Genomic DNA, 19,702 nt, shown 5'->3' with positions numbered 1-19,702 from the left:
GTTAAATGATTTACATGTGTCTTAATGTTGAGTTATATACAGCTCACTAATAGACGGTCATTATCACAACTCCACCCGTATCTCACGATCTGCTCCACTTTCATGTTGGGTTTAACACACGAGTGGCACTATGGAGTTCTAGTGCTCTTCCTCTCTGAACAGGCAATTTGCATTATATACACACGGGAAAGAAAAATTAAAATTGCGTATACACACTGAATAGTGTGTATGTATACATAGTCTATACAATAATATTTAAACAATCCGTATTAAAAGTTAAAGAACGTAGACAAAAACCAGTAAGTGGGGCACAGACTATATATTGGCAAGTACCATATTTTTCGGCATATAAGACGACTGGCCGTATAACACAACCCCCAACTTATCGGGGGTCATCTTATACACCGGGTGTTGTCTTATACGGCGTGTGCAGGGAGCGGTCCCGGATGATTCTCGGGGTCTGGAGGAGAGGAGACTCTCCTTCAGGCCCTGGGATCCATATTCTTGTAAAAAAAGAATAAAAATAAAAAATGTGGATATACTTACCTTCCGACAGCCCCCGGAGTTCTCCCGGCTCTCCGACGTCACAAAGGTCCTTTTTATACACAAATATGGATCCCTGGGAACCATCGGGGACCGCTCCCTGCACCATATACTGCGACTTCAGAGCTCTGCACCGACCGTACCCGGCGTATAAGACGACCCCCGACTTGTGAGAAGATTTTCAGGGGTTAAAAAGTCGTCTTATACGCCGGAAAATACGGTAGGTACATGCACAGAATGTTGTGTTTTTAAGCAAATCACTTGGAGCCTAAAAATAGGTAATGTATTTTCACCTCACAGATAATAGAGAGAATTTCTGTGCACTATTTCTCCATATGATTTGCATATCTTTATGTGCATGACCAATAGTTCTATACCTTATGACTTTTTTTTTTTACAAATTGTTCATTATTTGATATTATTGTATGTGTAACTTTTTTATTTTTTGTGTGTATAAAATAATGCAAACTGCCTCTTCAGAGAGGAAGAGGACTAGAACTCCATAGCGCCACCTGTTAAGCAGCAGTCCTGCAAGTCACTATTGACCCTTTTAACGAGCCTTGCAATATGACTTGGGATAAAAACCACTTTGTTTCAAGCTTGTGATGCTCGTGCAAACTCGCATGTTTCAAGTAACAGATGAGGGCAGTATGAATATCACATCTGAAACCAGCTAAACATGTGAGACCTTGACTCAGTCTTTGCATTGTGTGTCTGTGTGTGTGCCACACTATGCATCCAGAACAGAAAGGAAAAGAGAACTATCTTAGGACTTGAGAACCACAATTGTTGAAAAATATCAACAATCTCAAGGTTACAAGTCCATCCCTAGAGATCTTGATGTTCCTTTGTCCATGGTGCGCAACGTTATCAAGAAGTTGACAATCTATGGCACTGTAGCTTATCTCCCTTGACATGGACAGCAGAGAAAAATTGATGGAAAATTTCAACATAGAATCGTCCGGATGGTGGATAAACAGCCCCAATCAAGTTGCAGACAAATTCAAGTGGTTCTTCAGGCTCCCCATTAATCGGTGTCAGCGCGAACTATCCGTTAACATTTTAATTAAATGGAGCGCTATGACAGGGGACCCAGGAGGACCCCACTGCTGACAGAGACATATAAAGCTAGACTGCAGTTTGCCAAAATGTACACAAGTAAGCCAAAATTCTTCTGGGAAAGCATATACAGATGATACCAAGGTAGAGCTTTTTGGTAAAGCACATCATTCTACTGTTTACCGAAGTCTAAGACCTACAAAGAAAAAAAACACTGAACCTCCACCGTATTTGACTGTAGGTACTAAGATGTTTTGAGGTTGTTTTGCTGACTCTGGCACTGGGTGCCTTGACTGTGTGCAAGGCATCATAAAACCTGAAGAGTACCAAAGGACTGTGATCGCAATATAGTGCCCAGTACAAAAGGCTGGGTTTGCATCATGGGTCTTCCAGCAGGACTATGACCCCAAACATACTTCAAGAAGCACCCAGAAATGGATGGAAACAAAGCACTGGAGAATTTTTAAGTGGCAGCAATGAGTCTGGATCTAAATCCCATTGAACACCTGTGGAGAGATCTTAAAATTGATGTTGGGAGAAGGCACTCTTCAAATGAGTGAGATCTAGCGCATTTTACCGAAGAGTGGTCCAAGATTCCAGTTGAGAGGTGTAAGAAACTTGTTGTTTGTTATAGGAAGCGATTGATTGCAGTTATTTGTTCCAGAGGGTGTGCAACCAAATGTCCAAATATTAATTTCAGGGTGCCAACAATTTTATCCAGACCTGTGTTTTGTTTTTTTTTTGTTTTTTTTTCCCTTTTGGGGAGGGGGTTGTGGTGTTCCAATACACAAACATATATCCAACATAGAGAGATGAAAGAGCGGCACCAGGGTCATATGCGCTATTTATATGGTGGATCAGTAAGTTAGACCTTTGTGCAGATTTGCAAAATAACAGGTAGTAGGTGCTCAGCATAAAACAATGAATGAATTAAATGGAAGTTGAAGAAATGCGGCACTCACCCTTTTGCATAGATATCGTAGTCTTTATTGCACCATAAAGGTCCAGGCATCTGAACCTGTTGAAGCGCTTAGTGCGCGAAACGGCCGTCGTCCACTTTCTTCTCCCCGCACCCCTCGGAAAACCTGCCGTTCCCATGGACTGAATTTGTTTAACTTTTTATGGTGCAATAAAGACTATGATATCCAATTGCTATAATTTGTATTGGATAAATATTTCATTTTCTTTAACAATTTCAAGGGTGCCAACACTTTTGGCTATGACTGTACATATTTAGTGTGTGTGTGTGTGTGTGTGTGTGTGTGTGTGAGTGATATAAATGTTATTTTTCTTATAAGTTAGAATTCGGATATCACTGGTCTCATACATAATGGCTAATATGGGTATTCACACATACATATAGGTCTTTAATATATTTGAGAGCCAAATTTTAACAAAGATTTTGCATTACAATATTAGGACATTACATGGGGTCTTTTATTTAAGCTTTAGTTATATAACTCTGTAGAACAGTAGTGCGTCACCTAGTCCATATGCTGATGGGTTTGTGTACTCGAGATGCTGTCTCCTGGTATGGCGGCTTCGCTGATGGATCTGCCAGGGCAGCCAGGCCATGCATCATTGCACAAACAAGTAAAACTCTCTAGCTTTGCTGTCAGTGTGTCTCTGACTGGCAGAACTGATTGTGTGACCGTCCTGTCTTCTTGATGGAGTGCGGCAGGTGTTCTGCTAAGAAAGGAAATCCGATGAAGAAAACACTTCAAATAAAATCCTTAAGACCGGGATAAATTTCTATGCATTTTAGATATCAATTCAGTATTTGGGGCACATGGTGGTGATGGATCCTCCCCCACACACTGATTAGGGGCAATCCACCCCCCCTACCCCCTCCCAAACATCTGCCTGTAGATGGGTCTCCGGTTTGGCTAATGTCCTGTTACAACACCTATTAAAGGTCGGGTACTGACTTATAGGGTATCTATCTCCAATAGAGGGTGTAACGGGGTCTACAGTGCTGGAGTACCTCTTTCAGTATCACCCCGTGTTTCAGGAGGTCCACTCTGCTTTGGCTGGAGTCTGAATGAAGGACGCTGGCTGGAATTGCTTGGTTACATGGGCGCATATAAAAGATCACTGCTTCTCCACGTATTTCCAGTGTGACAACACTTTACTCACAGGACACAGAATATATATCACAACAGATACAGAGGGCAGGCCAATTGAAAAGCGGCAGGCCAGACATACATTACAATAGCCGGAGCCTGCCGATATTTACTGTGGGAATTACAAAGGTGGGGGAGGTCAGAAGGAAGATATCTTGTCCCCTCTGCCCAGGGGCGCAGCCTGTGGGCTAATGCATTAGGGACATACATCTCACATGGAACCTATTATACATGCATATAACTGCACAGCATATTATGGGTGCTGGGGGGTTCCGTAACAGCGGGATCATCTTTCTTTTTGGGAGAGTTCTAATGACGACAGGTAAACCTGACAGAAACTGGGATCAGGCAGCTGGAATTAGTCGTCCCCAATCCAGAGGTGTTTGGAGTTTCAATGTTGCGATCATGGAGTTACATGATATTTTGGCCAAAAGGGCATCTTTGTGTGTGGGAGGCTCACGGCTGTATGATTGGTGACATCCTGTCATGTCTAGGAGAAGCTTTTGTCATTGTAAAAATTGCAGGAACAGAGCAAAGTATGAACAAAATGGATTTGGCAAATTAGCAGCTGTGCAGAGTAGGAGATAATAAAGTGGCTGGCCACATTGGGTCTAAATATAATATATTATAGAAGGACTACTGTTACGCTCGCGCCTTGGACTGGACTTAGCCACATCCCTCCAGGGTAAGTGACCACCTAGTTTTTCACTAGAGCTTCTGATGGTGGAGTTAGACTTGATCCAGTGCTGGTCACCAAGTGCCATTTCCAGGGCAGTGTCCGGTATCGCAAGGGAGGCACACTGGCTCGGAGCCAAAATGGCGAGTCGGACGGGAGCTGAGTCAGTGATACAGGTCCGCAGGTGCGGCTTTGGGCTCGGGTACCGCCGGAGCGGCTTCAAGGGTTCAGATTACACAGGTACAGTCTAGACTAAAACAGGGAAAGGTTCTGGGACAGAGGGAACTCAAAGGACACTGGTTAATGGTACTTGCTCAAACACAACAGGTTTAGCGGTAGGTAATGATTCTGACACTGGATCTTTAGAGATGGGGACTGATTCAGAGAGAACTAGATCAGATACAAGGCACAGGTTTAGAGTTCAGGCCTAGGCCAGACAGGCCCACTGAGGGTTTCAAGAATTGACAAGACCTCACAACGGACTTATAAGCTTCAAGACAAGCTAAACTAAAGTCCTAGATGTTGAACAGTTACCTACCTATAGGGAAGGGAGCCTTATATATCAGACTCCTCCCAGCTACTGGCTGGGGACTTTTCAAGGGTGCGCGTGCTTTTTCTTTGAGACAGGAAGCTTGCACACACACTAGGCGCATTGCCCAGAGACCTGCGAGGCATGCACAGGGACCTGGGATCTGCGTTGGATGCCCAAAACAGGAGTGCAGATGGGGAGGTGAGCATGTCTGAATCCTTGCTGAGGAGAGGAGGAGGCACGAAGGGACGCTAGCAGTCATTTTCTGGTTGATGAATATCTCCTTTTTAAATGCAAGAAAACCATATCAAGTGCCTGATCTGAAATCCATATACCGCGTCTGTCACCTGTTCCCCCTCTCCACAGGTCACTGCGTCACGCTCACTGTACAGGACCATGGAGTCAGAGGGTTATATCGTGGCCTCAGCTCATTGCTTTATGGATCCATTCCGAAGTCTGCAGTGAGGTAAGAGGAGGGAATGAGCTGCATAAAACTACTGTCTATAGGTTCTAATTTAACTATAACCAGTAATGTTATGTTCTACAAAGGAAATTGTCCAGCCCTTTTTTTATTTATTTATTTTTTTAAGCTGCTATAGTGTCTGCCATTACTACCTCTTGTGGTTGACATTCCACAGTCCGACTGCTCTAACTGTAAAGAACCCTTTCCTGTTCAGCTATCAGAATCTCCTTTCTTCCACCCTTAGGGGAAGGAGTAGAGGAGTGCCCCCCCCCCCCCTAGTCCAGTCTTTGGAAGGAATGTCATGTGCCAGTGTTTTGTACTTGCCACACATCTATTTATACATGTAAATGAGATCTCCTCTAAGCATCTTTTTTTTTCTAAACTAAACAAGCCGAACTTTTCCAACCTCTCATCACATGAGGCCTTCCATCCCTTATAATATCTAGTTGCCCTTCTTTGAACTGATTCTAACTTCTGAATATCCTTTTTAAAATGTAGAACCCAAAACTGGATCCCATATTCTAGATGTGGCCTCATCAGTGATTTATAAAGTGGTAATAATACTTTGGGATCATGGAATTTTATCTTTTTATACATCCTAAAATCTTGTTTGCTTTTGCAGCTGCTGCTTGACATTGAGTACTGCTGCTTAGCTTGCTTGTAATCAGAATACCCAAGTCCTTCTCCTGTTCTGTAGTCCTGAGTATACTCCCATTTAATGTATATGCAGCAATAGGATTACTCCGTCCTAGGTGCATTACTCTACATTTATCCACATTAAACCTCATTTGCCAAGTGATTGCCCTGTCAGTCATCTTATCCAGATCGTTTTGCAATATTGTAATGTCAAGGTCACATTTTAATATCCTACATAGTTTGATGTCGTCAGCAAAGACTGACACTTTACTCTCAATCCCATCCACAAGGTTATTAATAAAGAAGTTAAAAACATCGGTCCTAGCACAGATCCCTGAGGTCCCCACTGCTGATTATATCCCATTTAAAAAAGTACCATTTATGACAACTTGTTTCCTGTCATTTAGCCAATTCCTTACCCATCTGCATATGGTTTCCCCCAGTCCTTTCTTCTGTAGCTTCAGTATAAGGATGTTATGTGGTACGGTATCATTTGCCTTTGCAAAGTCCAGATAAATCAGCTACATTACCAATATCTAGATTTGCACTCACCTCCTCATAGAAACCCAACATGTTAGTGGAATAAAATGTGCTGAATATCTCGGCTTATACTCGAGGTATATATGGTGGTACTTTTTGTGTTAAACTAGTTATATCAGGTTGTGAATTTAGATTTTTGCCTTGTTGAATGATCCCTGTAACATTTCATTGGTGAACACGGATGAAAAGTGCCAGTTTAATCTCAGCCTTTTCTTTATATTCTCTAATTATCTTGTTCTTATTATATGGGGTTATTCTACAGGTTAATAACGTCCTGAAACTGCCCCCGGTGCCGCTTTCCTCGTTCCAACGTCGGCGCCGCTCAGTCTTCCACGTTCTGTACAGTGACTGTTCAGGTCAGAGGGCACGATGACGTAGTAGTGTGCGCGCCGCCCTCTGCTTGAACAGTCAGTGCAGAGAGACAGGACGCTGTCGTTTTTTTTTTTTTTGTTTTTTTTAATTGCAGCAGCAGCAGCATTACATGTGGCACAATGTTATATGGAGCATATATGGGGCCATAAAGAACTGCATGGAGCATTATATGGGGCATCTATGGGACCATAATGAATTGCATAGAGCATTATATGGGGCATCTATGGGGCCATAAAGAACTGTATGGAGTATTATATGGGGCATCTATGGGGCTATAAAGAACTGTATGGAGCATTATATGGAGCATCTATGGGGCCACAACTGCATGGAGCATTATATGGGGCATCTATGGGGCTATAAAGAACTGTATGGAGCATTATATGGGGCATCTATGGGGCTATAAAGAACTGTATGGAGCATTATATGGAGCATCTATGGGGCCATAATGAACTGCATGGAGCATTATATGGGGCATCTATGGGGCTATAAAGAACTGTATGGAGCATTATATGGAGCATCTTATGGGGCCATAATGAACTGCATGGAGCATTATATGGGGCATCTATGGGACCATAATGAATTGCATAGAGCATTATATGGGGCATCTATGGGGCCATAAAGAACTGTATGGAGCATTATATGGGGCATCTATGGGGCTATAAAGAACTGTATGGAGCATTATATGGAGCATCTTATGGGGCCATAATGAACTGCATGGAGCATTATATGGGACATCTATGGGGCTATAAAGAACTGTATGGAGCATTATATGGGGCATCTATGAGGCTATAAAGAACTGTATGGAGCATTATATGGAGCATCTTATGGGGCCATAATGAACTGCATGGAGCATTATATGGGGCATCTATGGGACCATAATGAATTGCATAGAGCGTTATATGGGGCATCTATGGGGCCATAATGAACGGCATGGAGCATTATATGGGGCATCTATGGGGCTATAAAGAACTGTATGGAGCATTATATGGGGCATCTATGGGGCTATAAAGAACTGTATGGAGCATTATATGGAGCATCTTATGGGGCCATAATGAACTGCATGGAGCATTATATGGGGCTCCTGATTCAATATAGATATTCAAAAACACTTAACCTACTGATGTCTCAATTAATTTTACTTTTATTGGTATCTATTTTTATTTTTGACATTTACCAGTAGCTGCTGCATTTTCCACCCTAGGCTTATAATCGAGTCAATAAGTTTTCCCAGTTTTTTTGTTGGTAAATTAGGGGGGTCGGCTTATACTCTGGTCGGCTTATACTTGAGAATATACGGTAATTTTTCCCATCAACTTTTGAGTTTTTGGTCATGGGGGTGGTGCTGGCGCAAATTCAGTCACCCCTCCAGAGTATAGAGCCCCCTGGCAGTGACTGATGGCAGGAACAGCATTCGGGCTGCTGTCATTGCAGGGGGCACGGTTACAGCCACCACTCTCTTAAACACAGATCCATAACTCGAATCAAAAAATGGATTTGCCATCATAATTTTTTTTTTTTTTGTTTGCGGTCACGTAGTCTACAAAAAGCCATGGACTTGCGAATAGCCCCGTAGGCTATAATGGATAGGTGTTCAATCTGTGAAAGTCTGGAATAATGTACACATACACCTTGGGCCTTTTTCAAAAGTTTCAATAGACTTTGAACACCATAATAGGGACTTGGCAAAAAAGACTCCAGGATATAATTTGGTTATTTCTCCGTGATGCGTTTTTGTTTTTTTTCCCCTCAGATTCGGCACATTTGAGTTCCTCAGTAACTTCGCAAGGAGTTCGACTGGGAAATTGGATGGAAAGGCCAGCTTTCTGTGTGGTTTAGGGGCTGGTGTGTCAGAGGCGGTTCTGATCGTATGTCCGATGGAAACTATTAAGGTATGTGGTTTTGCCAGGTCTATAGTAACTCTTCCCATTTATCTGTGAGTCGTCTTTATTAGTTTGTGCTCTTCCTACTATACTTCCAGATGGGAATTCAACCATAGTTACTATAATCACCCTAAATTTTATGGGAAGGGTTTTTGTGTTTTTTTTTTTTTTGTGGGAGGAGGCCATTGACAATATGCTTCCTGGGTGATTGGTAAAATTGTGCAGTTTATTGGCGGTTTATAAAAATATTCAGCTGATTTTCATATTTGTTTTCTTGGAGCGCTAGGATGAATATTGCATGATCTCACTGCCAGCACGAGTATTCAACCATTTCTTTCTATGACAGGTAAAGTTCATCCATGACCAGGCCTCCTCTGCACCGCGGTTTCGGGGCTTCGTCCATGGAGTTCGTGAAATTATTAGAGAGCAAGGTGGGTGCAAGTTACTAGAAAGCGCTAGAATATCGTAAAGAGAAGAGGAAATGTCTGAAAACAGAGTGTGCAAATATTCCTTATACCTTAATATAAAAGGGACAATGTAACTGTACAACATATATTTATCTGTAATACAAGTACACTGAGAATTTCTATGATAATGAGTGTTGATCATAAAAGATAATGTCCATCTCTATTGCCTTACAGGATTGCGTGGGACATATCAAGGACTAACCCCCACTATTTTAAAGCAGGGCTCCAACCAAGCAATCCGGTTCTATGTCATGACCTCCCTACGTAACTGGTACCTAGGTGAGTGGTATATTAGTTAAATGTGTAATATAGATGACATCACGAATATATACAATGTATTGATAAAATGCATAAACAGATTAAAGCACATAACTTGATATCAGCCATAAATAAAATAGTTTATAGGATTTAGGGTATGTGCACACATATGTGGGATGTCTGCGGATTTTTCCGCACCTGTTTTTGTAAATCCGCAGGTAAACTGCACTGTGGATTACCTGTGGATTTACCGCAGTTTTTGTGCGGATTCCACCTGTGGTTTTACACCTGCGGATTCGTATTATGGAGCAGGTGTAAACCGCAGTGGAATCCATACAAAGAATTGACATGCTGCAGAATAAAAAAAAAGCAGCGTTTCCGCGCGGTTTTTTTTTCTGCAGCATGTGCACTGTGGATTTTGTTTTTCCATAGGTTTACATGGTACTGTAAACTCATGGAAAACAGCAGCAGATCCGCAGCGTCAAAACTGCTGCCTATCCGCTGCTTGTGCACATACCCTTAGACTAAGGCTACTTTCACACTAGCGTCGTACGTGACGAAGTACCGACGCAAACTGTGAGTAAAAAACACAACGGGGGCAGCGGATGCAGTTTTACAACGCATCCGCTGCCCCATTGTGATGTCCGGGGAGGAGGGGGCGGAGTTCCGGCCGCGCATGCGCGGTCGGAAATGGCGGACACGACGCACACAAAAAACGTTACATGTAACTTTTTTTGTGCCGATGGTCCGACGTAACACGACGCATCCGTCGCACGACGGTTGCGACGTATGGCAATCCATCGCAATGCGTCGCTAATGCAAGTCTATGGAGAAAAAACGCATCCTGCAAGCAATTTTGCAGAATGCGGGTTTTTTCCAAAACGACACATTGCGACGTGTGTCGTACGACACTAGTGTGAAAGCAGCCTAAAACAGAAAACCCAACGGGAAATATTGGGTGACAATTAGTGATGCGGGAGAGTGCTGAAAATGGATCTGATGGCAGCGTTGCCTTTTCTCTGCAGCATAAAGACTTATAGGGTTGAAGGCCGAGGAACAGATGGCAGATCGTCATGCTAAAAATGGATGTAAAATCTTACATTTTGCAACACAATGTGTTTTTGTTACCCGTGTTGAAATAGGCCAAAATTGCTAGGGAATCCTTATGCCAGCTATCTCAATGAGAATCCTGAAGTGCTGTGCACATGATCAGTAATTTAACTTGAGTGTATTCAGTGTGTGGATTTTTTTTTTTTGTTTTCTTTGCATCCTGTTGTCAATTCTTTGTGCAAATTTTCAGTGTTTTTCACCCGTTGACTTCAATTGAGTCAGCCAAATCCGCAGCAAAAATGCAGGTATAAAAATGTTTGCGAATTTGCTGCAGATTTGCTGAGTTTTTGCTTCTGTTTTTACTAGCTTCCTATGTTGTTTCCCACTCTGTCATCTGTGTGACAGCGCGAGAAATACTGGTGCGGCGATTCTGATTGGTAGTAACGGTACCGCTTGCAAGACCGACTGTCAGAGCGCTGCGGGGGTCATGCTGTCAGATGTCAGCATGACCCATGGTGAAAAGCTTACTGCAGGCCAGCAGGCGTCGGCTGATGAGACTACTCCTCCCATCATGCTATGTCTGCTGTCACCGATAAGTGATGGGAGAAGTTGTCTCTCGTCAGCCTGATCTAATAGTATGGGCGTCACTAATGGGCTGTAAGCCAGACGCTGTGCATCACATGTATCTGTGTGACTGGCGTCCTATGTAAGCCTCATTTATGTGCATCTTTAATACTACACAGCCACCCCCTCCATGAATTGGTAAGTTTGTGAGTGGCTGTTTGCATTTGTGCTGACCCCTGCTTTATAATGGGGGTCTGCTGCATCCTGTTAGTGCAGTGGTAATCTGCCTGGTATTGGTAAGGCTTTTCTTCCTGTGAGCTAGCTATAGAATATGTATGACAACCTACAAAGGGATTTTTTTTTTCTTTAAATGCCTCAGACTCTTTATTTATAAAAAAAAAAAAAAGCATCATCCAGTGGTTGGCTAAGAATGTATTTTCAGCCAATTCCTGCGTGTCAAGGGTGGGACCAGAAAGCCTTAGGAAGTCAGGTATGAGCCATAATGGGACCGGCAGGGAATGAGGAGGATGAGTTTGATTTCCTTTTAGTATTTTAGAGGGAATCTGTCTGTCATTCTGCCCAATGCGCAGGCAGCATGACTCTTTAGCATTTTAGGAACAAATATACTTTGACGATCAAGTGGGGGACCATAGCTGGAGAGCAGACTTCTTAGGGTATGTTTCCACCTTCAGGATGGCCGGCGGTTTGGACAGAGCGGCAAACCCGCTCCGCTCTAAGCCCCACCCCCTTCTGTGACACGATGATGCCAGATGTGTTCATTTCACACATCCGGCATCATCACACCCCACACATAGGGCCCTGTGATATACCTCGCAGCGTCGCCGCAAGGTACACGGACATGCTGTGATCTTAAAAGATGCACAGCATGTCCGGAATCGCAGGGCCGCCGGGTGCGTGTTACCACGCATAGTGGAGACGGGATTTCATAAAATCCCCTCCACTATGCTGTAACATCTGGACGCTGTGGCTCTGCGCAGCGTCAAACACGCAGCGTTTCCTGCACGTGGAAACATACCCTAAGTCTCCACCCCTGGCAGGCTCTTGTCAGCGTTTCTGCAGATGAATGACAGGTCCTTTGCATATACCGATTGGGAGACCTGTCAATCACCTCTAGCAGCGCTGGGAAGAGCTAGCCAGGGTCTGAGCCGGACTAGTCTTTACTCTCCCTAAGCCATAATCGTCAACATTAACAGAAATAAACACTTGAAATGGATCACTCCGTTTGTAATGACACCATATACAGTAATATATGAACTGAAATAAATTACCTCTTTGATTTTCTAATTTAGTGATAAGCACCTGTATTTGCTTTCTTTCTATAAGATTGTCCATCCTTTGACTATTTATTACATATAACTTTGCTTCTGGTTTTAGGTGATGATCCCCAAAGGCCAATTAATCCTATTATCACAGGAACCTTTGGTGCCATTGCTGGGGCTGCCAGTGTCTTTGGTAATACACCTCTAGATGTTATCAAGACCAGGATGCAGGTAATTACTTTATTATCAGTGCAGATTTAATCCTACTTCAATTAATCCGTTTGCAAGCACTTTGGTTATTTAACATGGTCCCTTCTCCTGGCATGTGTTGATCTTATAAATCGTCAGGATCCTTGAAGGGATAGGCGGTAATGACAGTTGGACAACATTTCGATCTTTGGCTTTTTCATTCCCCCAAAACACAAGTCTCCGCAAGAGAAATGTCACCCGTACAATGTATTGGGTGCGGTGATTCCGTACGGTTCAGTGAACATAAGCGGAATCACCTGCGTTCAGTAGACAGCAGCACTTTGGATGCAGGGAACATTCGCTTCGTCCAAAACGCTGCTACTTCCGGATTGTGGGCACCCGGCCTCATTCTTCATCAAATCAGCTGACATTCTGTACCAAGTGCAAATGAATGGAGTATTTCATATATGCAAAGGAAAAATCAGCACAAATTGAATTCTACAGGAAGCTCCTTATATGCACGAATTCTGCTCAGAAAAGCCCCTTGTTCTCCCTGTGATGAGCGGACTATTCCATGTGCAGATCTGCTGCTACATTTGGGCAGAAGTCTGTTTTGTCTTTTGTTTTCTGTTGCTAATTCTTCAACGTATACTCCTTCTTAAATTTGACTCCAATCACTCATCCGCTGCAATCATACAATGGCAATTGCCATTCAGTGACAACGGACAAAAAAAGGCATGAAGAATTATTGCACAAAGCATTAGAAGGTTGCAGAACTTTTCGGTATACGATGAGCACACTTGAAATTAAAATGCTCTTTGTTTGTTACGATTGGGAATGCTTATATCATCTAGCCATGGCAACTTTTCAAATGGATCCTAAAAAATCCAACTTTTCTCTTTTTTTTTTTTTTTTTTTTTCCGGTGGTCAGGTATTTTTAATACAATAGGAACCCCCTATGGAAACCTAAACTCACTAATCTCAGCGAAGCCGTATTCCATTTGTTGATGATGTTGATAATCTATTTTGTGACTATTCTGTTCCTATATAATGTGTCATGTGGTCACTTTGTCCTGATTCCCAGGGACTGGAGGCTCACAAATATAAGAACACGTTAGACTGTGCAAGCCAGATACTTCGCAATGAGGGTCCCTTGGCGTAAGTAACCAATAATAAGAATTTCTTCCCAGTGTATAACATAATGTGGTAGTAAGTCAGAACAAGCAATATAACTAGTCCCAGTTACCCAGTACCCCAACATAATTTTACTGGTGCAATACATTTAAACAATGATTGTTACAAGTGTTATACCAGATGTATAACAAAGCACAATTGCTAGAATTATTTTATTAGAAGATGAGAAATGACCAAAAACTTGCATTAAAACAACTGTGTTCTCCATCTTTGTCTATTATCCAGTCCTAGCTTCCAACTTAACAATTTCCACCATATTTTTGGATCCATGTGTTGCCTCTCCTACCATTATGGCAAGTGGGGGCTCCTTTTTAGTCAGTCAACTTGTTAAAGGAACACTCCATTTAATGTCTAAAAAGTTTGACTATCTCCTCCTATTACATGTAAGCATACGACTACTTTTTTTTTTTTTTTTTGTAGTATACTGCCCCCTAGAGATTGAAATCCTACAACTTACTTTCAGCACATTATAGTACATAGCGTTTGTGTTCCTTGGAATATAACTTAAAGAAAAACAACCGCACTCAGACAATGTTATAATTTGCAAAGTAATTGTAGGTATTTATTACATGTGTAGAACAACACCACAGAAAGATGAGACACTGAAGGTCGAATCTAAGGCACGCATTTGACATAATCGCTTGCTTTTATGGACACCTTTGACATGAAAAAATATTTTTATTCCCCCATGTGATTGTTTACCGTTTAGTTAATAAAATAGCCCCAAGTTCCATTCTGCAATCTTCATTCCTTCATTTATTTTCAGGCCTTTCATATGCAGTTTGCAGATGTAGTAGACTGTGTCTTGCTGCCTGCCCCCCACTAGGTGTATATAGCTGAAAATGATGGATGGCCGTGCACACACGCTGACGCCTTTTGCGGCATTCTAGTCAATGGCCCCGATGGGGCATATGCACAAATCCCATTTTGCAGAGGTTCTGACATAAGCCCTGACTGAGCCTCAGAACGCTGTGTGAACCCAGCCTAAATGAATCCCTAGTCTTTGGTGGTTATCACAATTTGTATTTTTTGCTTTAATATGGACTAAATCCCAATATTTCTCGTCTGTAGATTCTACAAGGGTACCGTGCCACGTTTGGGCAGAGTGTGCCTGGATGTTGCCATCGTCTTTGTCATCTATGAAGAAGTAGTTAAAGTTCTGAACAGAGTGTGGAAGACCTCCTAACATCACGGTGTGTGACTGGGAGAGCCGCGCTCAGCCTTCTGGAGGGACATGTTTTCTATCGACATTTTACCTCTTGTATGGATTGTGCTTATTGTAAATGATCAGAAAACGTCATTTTATCCTGTTACTAATTTATGGTAAATGTTTGTCTAATATCTGGATTTGCCTTAAAGCTGCCAAATAACTTGCAGTCAGTGATTGTCTGACACCTTATTGTAAATTATTTCTGCTGTATTTGCCGGAATTGCTGAAATAATGTTCATGTGGTTCTGATGTATTTATATGACAGAGACCGATGTCCTGGGTGGGCTATTGGGGGGCATCTGTTTATCCACATCACCACAGCAGGGACAAAACAGCTCTCACCTGAGTTTCCCCATAGAAGCTAAATTGGTATAAATCTGCCCATACACATATTAGATCATTGGTGGATACCAGAAGATCAACTGGGCCCTAACGGCAGATGTAGGAGGTGAAACCATGATTTGGCATATAGATAATGAACATGCCTAATCTGTGGTTTTTCTGAGAAATCAGTCTGGCTGCAGCTTTTTTTTTTTTTTCCCCCCCTCTATCCAGTTGAAGTAAACACATCCCAAGCCAATGGTTGGTGGAGATGGTGCTCAGCCAACCACTGTGTCTTTAAGACCAATCGAAGTCTGAATCTGCTTATGATTGAAACATAGGTGATGCTGGGGGTCTGATCAGTGGGACCCCACTGATCCTGAGAACGGAGTTCTGAAATGCCTAATCTCTGCAACAGGGGTGCTGTATTTGGCTGTCTAGGCCCATAGACCATAATTGTAGTGTTGGCATGCATGTACAGCCACCACTCCAATTGGGCAGCGTCCTGTTCTCGGGATCGCTAGGGGCCCAGTGGTTACAGGGTTCAGCACATTCTGTAGTTAAGTGATAACTTGGCAAATTGGAAATAACCCTTTAAGATCCATAGAGATTGCACACATGACCTCACGATTGTACTCCTATACTTTACACTGAAGCAAACATGCATGAAGTGTGATATAAAAACCTGTCAAATTGATGTACGCAGATATGCAAACAGTAAGGCCTCATGCATACATTCAGTATTTGGTCAGAATTTTACCTCAGTATTTGTAAGCCAAAACCAGGAGTGGGTGAAAAATACAGAAGTGGTGATAGGTTTCTATTCTACTTTTCCAGATTGTTCCTCTCCTAGTTTTGGCTTACAAATACTGAGGTAAAATACTGACCAAATACTAATAGTGTGAACGAGGCCTTAGAGACCTCTGCGATTACTCAAGGTGATGTGTGTTCTACTGAACAACGGCAAATATTCAGAAGTAATTCTCAGTAAGTTCATATCAATATGTCTTTGATTTTTCTGTATTTTTTTATTTTTTAATTACTTTTGATATGTTATATATATTTTTTATCAAAGGAAGTATATCCCTTTATGTGACCAACATGTGGCGGAAACCAAACCATAAGGCCCCTGCCCTCCTAACATTAATAAAACCCTTAAATACATAACTTGGTAGAATAACACGACTGGCTGGGGACTGTTCCCGGTGTCGCACCTCATCCTAGTGAATGACATAAGCCGCAATTGTACTAGCTGTCGGATCAGTGTACTGCTGTTTATGGGAAAAAATAACTTTTCTAATCCCTTTTAAGAATGATCTCCTCTTTCATGCATTGACTTCTTCAGTGATGGTTCTGGCTGCAGCCTGTAAAAACCTCACAACCCTGGTTCTTCCTCCATATTCACTATTATTACTCTGATCTGTAGTTCGAGAACACTTCAAGTGAATCTGGAAACCAAAATGGCAGAGCATTGGGAGAACGTCTGTACAGACTGCAGCCAGGCGGATTCACCAGCATTAAGTATTGAGTGATTTAAGGGAACAAACTTTTGGGAAAATGTAACATCCTGTATTGTGTGCTGCTGCTGTAAGTGTTTACTGCACTGTGTCACACTTTAAGCCACGCCTCTTTGACCATGACTACACCGTCTTCTGACTAATCCATGCCCCCCTTATCAGATGAGTAGCAAAAAAATGTCTAAGTAAATGTGGTGCAAATATGATAATTTCTGAGACCCCTGATGATGCTGGTAGAGAAGTGTCCACAGCACTGGTTTTTCTTGCACACTGTGCACTGAGTTACTTGGTTCTGCTGGGAACTGCGGTGCGTCCTCATTTATTTGAATGGGGCTACAATGCTCCTTACACAGCATTTGGCAGGGGCATTCTTGTAACATGGCACAGTGCTGCATCGGTACTGTGGCCCCTACATTCTCTGGTTTGGTGGGAGTCCTAGAGATCGGTGATAAAGTAATAGCATATCCTATCAATGTACAACTCTGTAACATGGGAAGACACAATTAATGATTTATATTACAACAGAATTGCATTGATTGAGACTAATCACCCAGTGGGTGGCACATTACAAAACAAGTGTACATTTTTTCTATGTCATCTGTATGTAAAGGGATTCTCCGGTGAAAACAAGTTTTTCCCTATCCACAGAATAGCTGATAACTTGCTGATTTGTGGGTATCTAACTTCTGGGACCTTCACATATTGGCAAAACATGGAATAATTATTGCAGACAGGGCACTTTTATCCCCGTTAGGCTACTTTCACACTAGCGTCGTACTTGGCCCGTCGCTGACGTACCGACGCTAGCGTTGTATGTGCCGCACAACGGGTGCAGCAGATGTTGTTTTACAACGCATCCGCTGCCCCATTGTGAGGTGCGGGGTGGCGGGGGCGGAGTTCCGGCCGCGCATGCGCGGTCGGAAAATACGTTCTCGACGGATAGCGACGTGCAGTGCACGACGCTAGTGTGAAAGTAGCCTATGGCTTCTGTCCCATTCATTCTCCATTGGGCTGCCAGAAAAAGCCAAGCACTGTGCACCACAGGGAACAGTTGGCCATGCATATTAGCAACTCCATTCTAAGAAAATCTCGCATTGCACGCTGGCCAGTGTTATTCATTGAGGGAGAGAAGATCTGTCATTTTATTTTTTAAAGCCGATTCTGCGTGAGAAAAGAGTTGCATGCTGCGATTGGCAGCGTATCTTGTCAATGGGTGCATGCAAAACATCAGACTGCACTCAGATGTCATCACAGTGTAGTCCGATATACACTGAAAGAGGCAATGGAGAAGATGGAGATATTCGTCTTTCCTGCTTCTCCACATCTGTGATCCGATTCTCACATGAGAGCTGATCGAAGCACAGCGCACTGACACTCTGCTCCCGCTCACAGCAGAGTTTGAGCCGAGTGTCATTAGTATATTGTATACGATGCTCTTGCATTGGGTGCTATATGCTCATATGACCCGGGTCTAACTGGGATAAATGTGCCCTGTCCTGCCACTGGTGCGGGTTCCAGGGGTCAGTCAGGCACCCACTTATCAATAAGTCACCTATTCTGTGGACAGTTGAGAACTTTTTTCACCAAACAACCCCTTTAAGTGTGCCCTGCTGGAATTACCTCTTGGAGGCAGTCATATTATCTTCTGATCTGTTTTTTGTTTAAATACATATCCTACATGGGTATTTGCTCAGCCTGCAGATTGGTATGTGAATGGAGGATTTTATGTTTTGTTTTGTTTGTTTGTTTTTTTTAACCTGTAGCACCTTACTCATGTTTTTTGACTTTTCTAACTTTGTGCCAATCATGCATATTAACTATGTAACTATTATTTGCCAAATACAAAAGCTCCTAATCTGATGGACATTTTCAGGCTCCATGCTGATTCATTTAACCTCTAACCATGAGATACATGTAGGGCATGGGAGGGCAATTAATTTTCCCGAAGGGCCCCAAGAGAGACCGTGACTGTTGTGGAGGGCCGAACCAATAGGCTGAAATTAATTTTCCTCTATATTAACCCTTTAATGACGAATGGCTGACACAGCATATCGTGAGCAATGTCTGTTCCCGCATCATGTCATGACTTTAAGCTGTCACTGTGTGAAATCAAGGAGACGCTCCGTGCTGACAGCAGTCACTGACTGGCAGAGATGCAGGGGACCATTACAGCGACTGACTGACCGATCGCAGCATGATCGTGTGCGAGGTGCTGAAATATCAGAACGTCTTTACATGATCACTGTCGGAGCTCTGCTCAGCTGACAGCTGAGCTCCTGCGGTAACTGCCAGGACAAGTGCCGCACCACCTCTGGCCGATTAACCCTCCACATGCCATGATCGATGTCGATCACGGCATTCGGAAGGTTGTGAGAGGGAGGGGGCACCCTCTCCCAACCCCATGATGAAATCATGGGGAGTTGATGGTTGTCATGGCACCCGAAGGTCAAACTATGACTTCCTGATGTGCCAGGAACGGTGGCCTGTTACACTCAGCCATAGGCTGGATGTAACAGGTGATCTGCCTTTGTAATATCACAGGTCTCGCTCGTTGCAGTGCTGGTGCATTGCAATGCATGAGACAAGTGATCAGAGTAATAAAAGTTAATGTCCCATAGCGGGACTTGGTAATAAAAAAAAAAAAGTTAAGATTGAAAAAAAACTATAAAAAAACAAACCACAAAATGAAGAACAAAATGTATTACGCCAATAAATAAACATATTTTTGTGAAAAAACAGAACGACCCAATCTATAAAATTGTCACACTAGCTACAGGGTGGATTGATTTAAATCACGCCGATTTAAATCATGATTTAAATCACGATTTAAA

At 42.7% G+C, this 19,702-nt stretch overlaps 1 protein-coding gene across 1 annotated transcript in view; it reads left to right on the top strand.

Moving 5' to 3' along the window:
• Positions 1-18,736, top strand: part of LOC143815377 (tricarboxylate transport protein, mitochondrial-like) — a 44,528-nt gene extending 25,792 nt beyond the window's left edge. Inside the window, exons 3-9 of the mRNA XM_077294508.1 lie at positions 5,297-5,396; positions 8,692-8,830; positions 9,168-9,252; positions 9,463-9,567; positions 12,556-12,671; positions 13,714-13,787; positions 14,895-18,736. Coding sequence (XP_077150623.1) covers positions 5,297-5,396; positions 8,692-8,830; positions 9,168-9,252; positions 9,463-9,567; positions 12,556-12,671; positions 13,714-13,787; positions 14,895-15,009 — 734 coding nt within the window. The 3' untranslated portion in view covers positions 15,010-18,736. The remainder of the gene's footprint in view (positions 1-5,296; positions 5,397-8,691; positions 8,831-9,167; positions 9,253-9,462; positions 9,568-12,555; positions 12,672-13,713; positions 13,788-14,894) is intronic.
• Positions 18,737-19,702: the final 966 nt, after the last annotated feature.

Source organism: Ranitomeya variabilis, chromosome 3 (assembly GCF_051348905.1).
Source record: "Ranitomeya variabilis isolate aRanVar5 chromosome 3, aRanVar5.hap1, whole genome shotgun sequence".
In the NCBI taxonomy this organism is placed as follows: domain Eukaryota; kingdom Metazoa; phylum Chordata; class Amphibia; order Anura; family Dendrobatidae; genus Ranitomeya; species Ranitomeya variabilis.
This window is presented reverse-complemented; position numbering and strand designations above follow the sequence as displayed.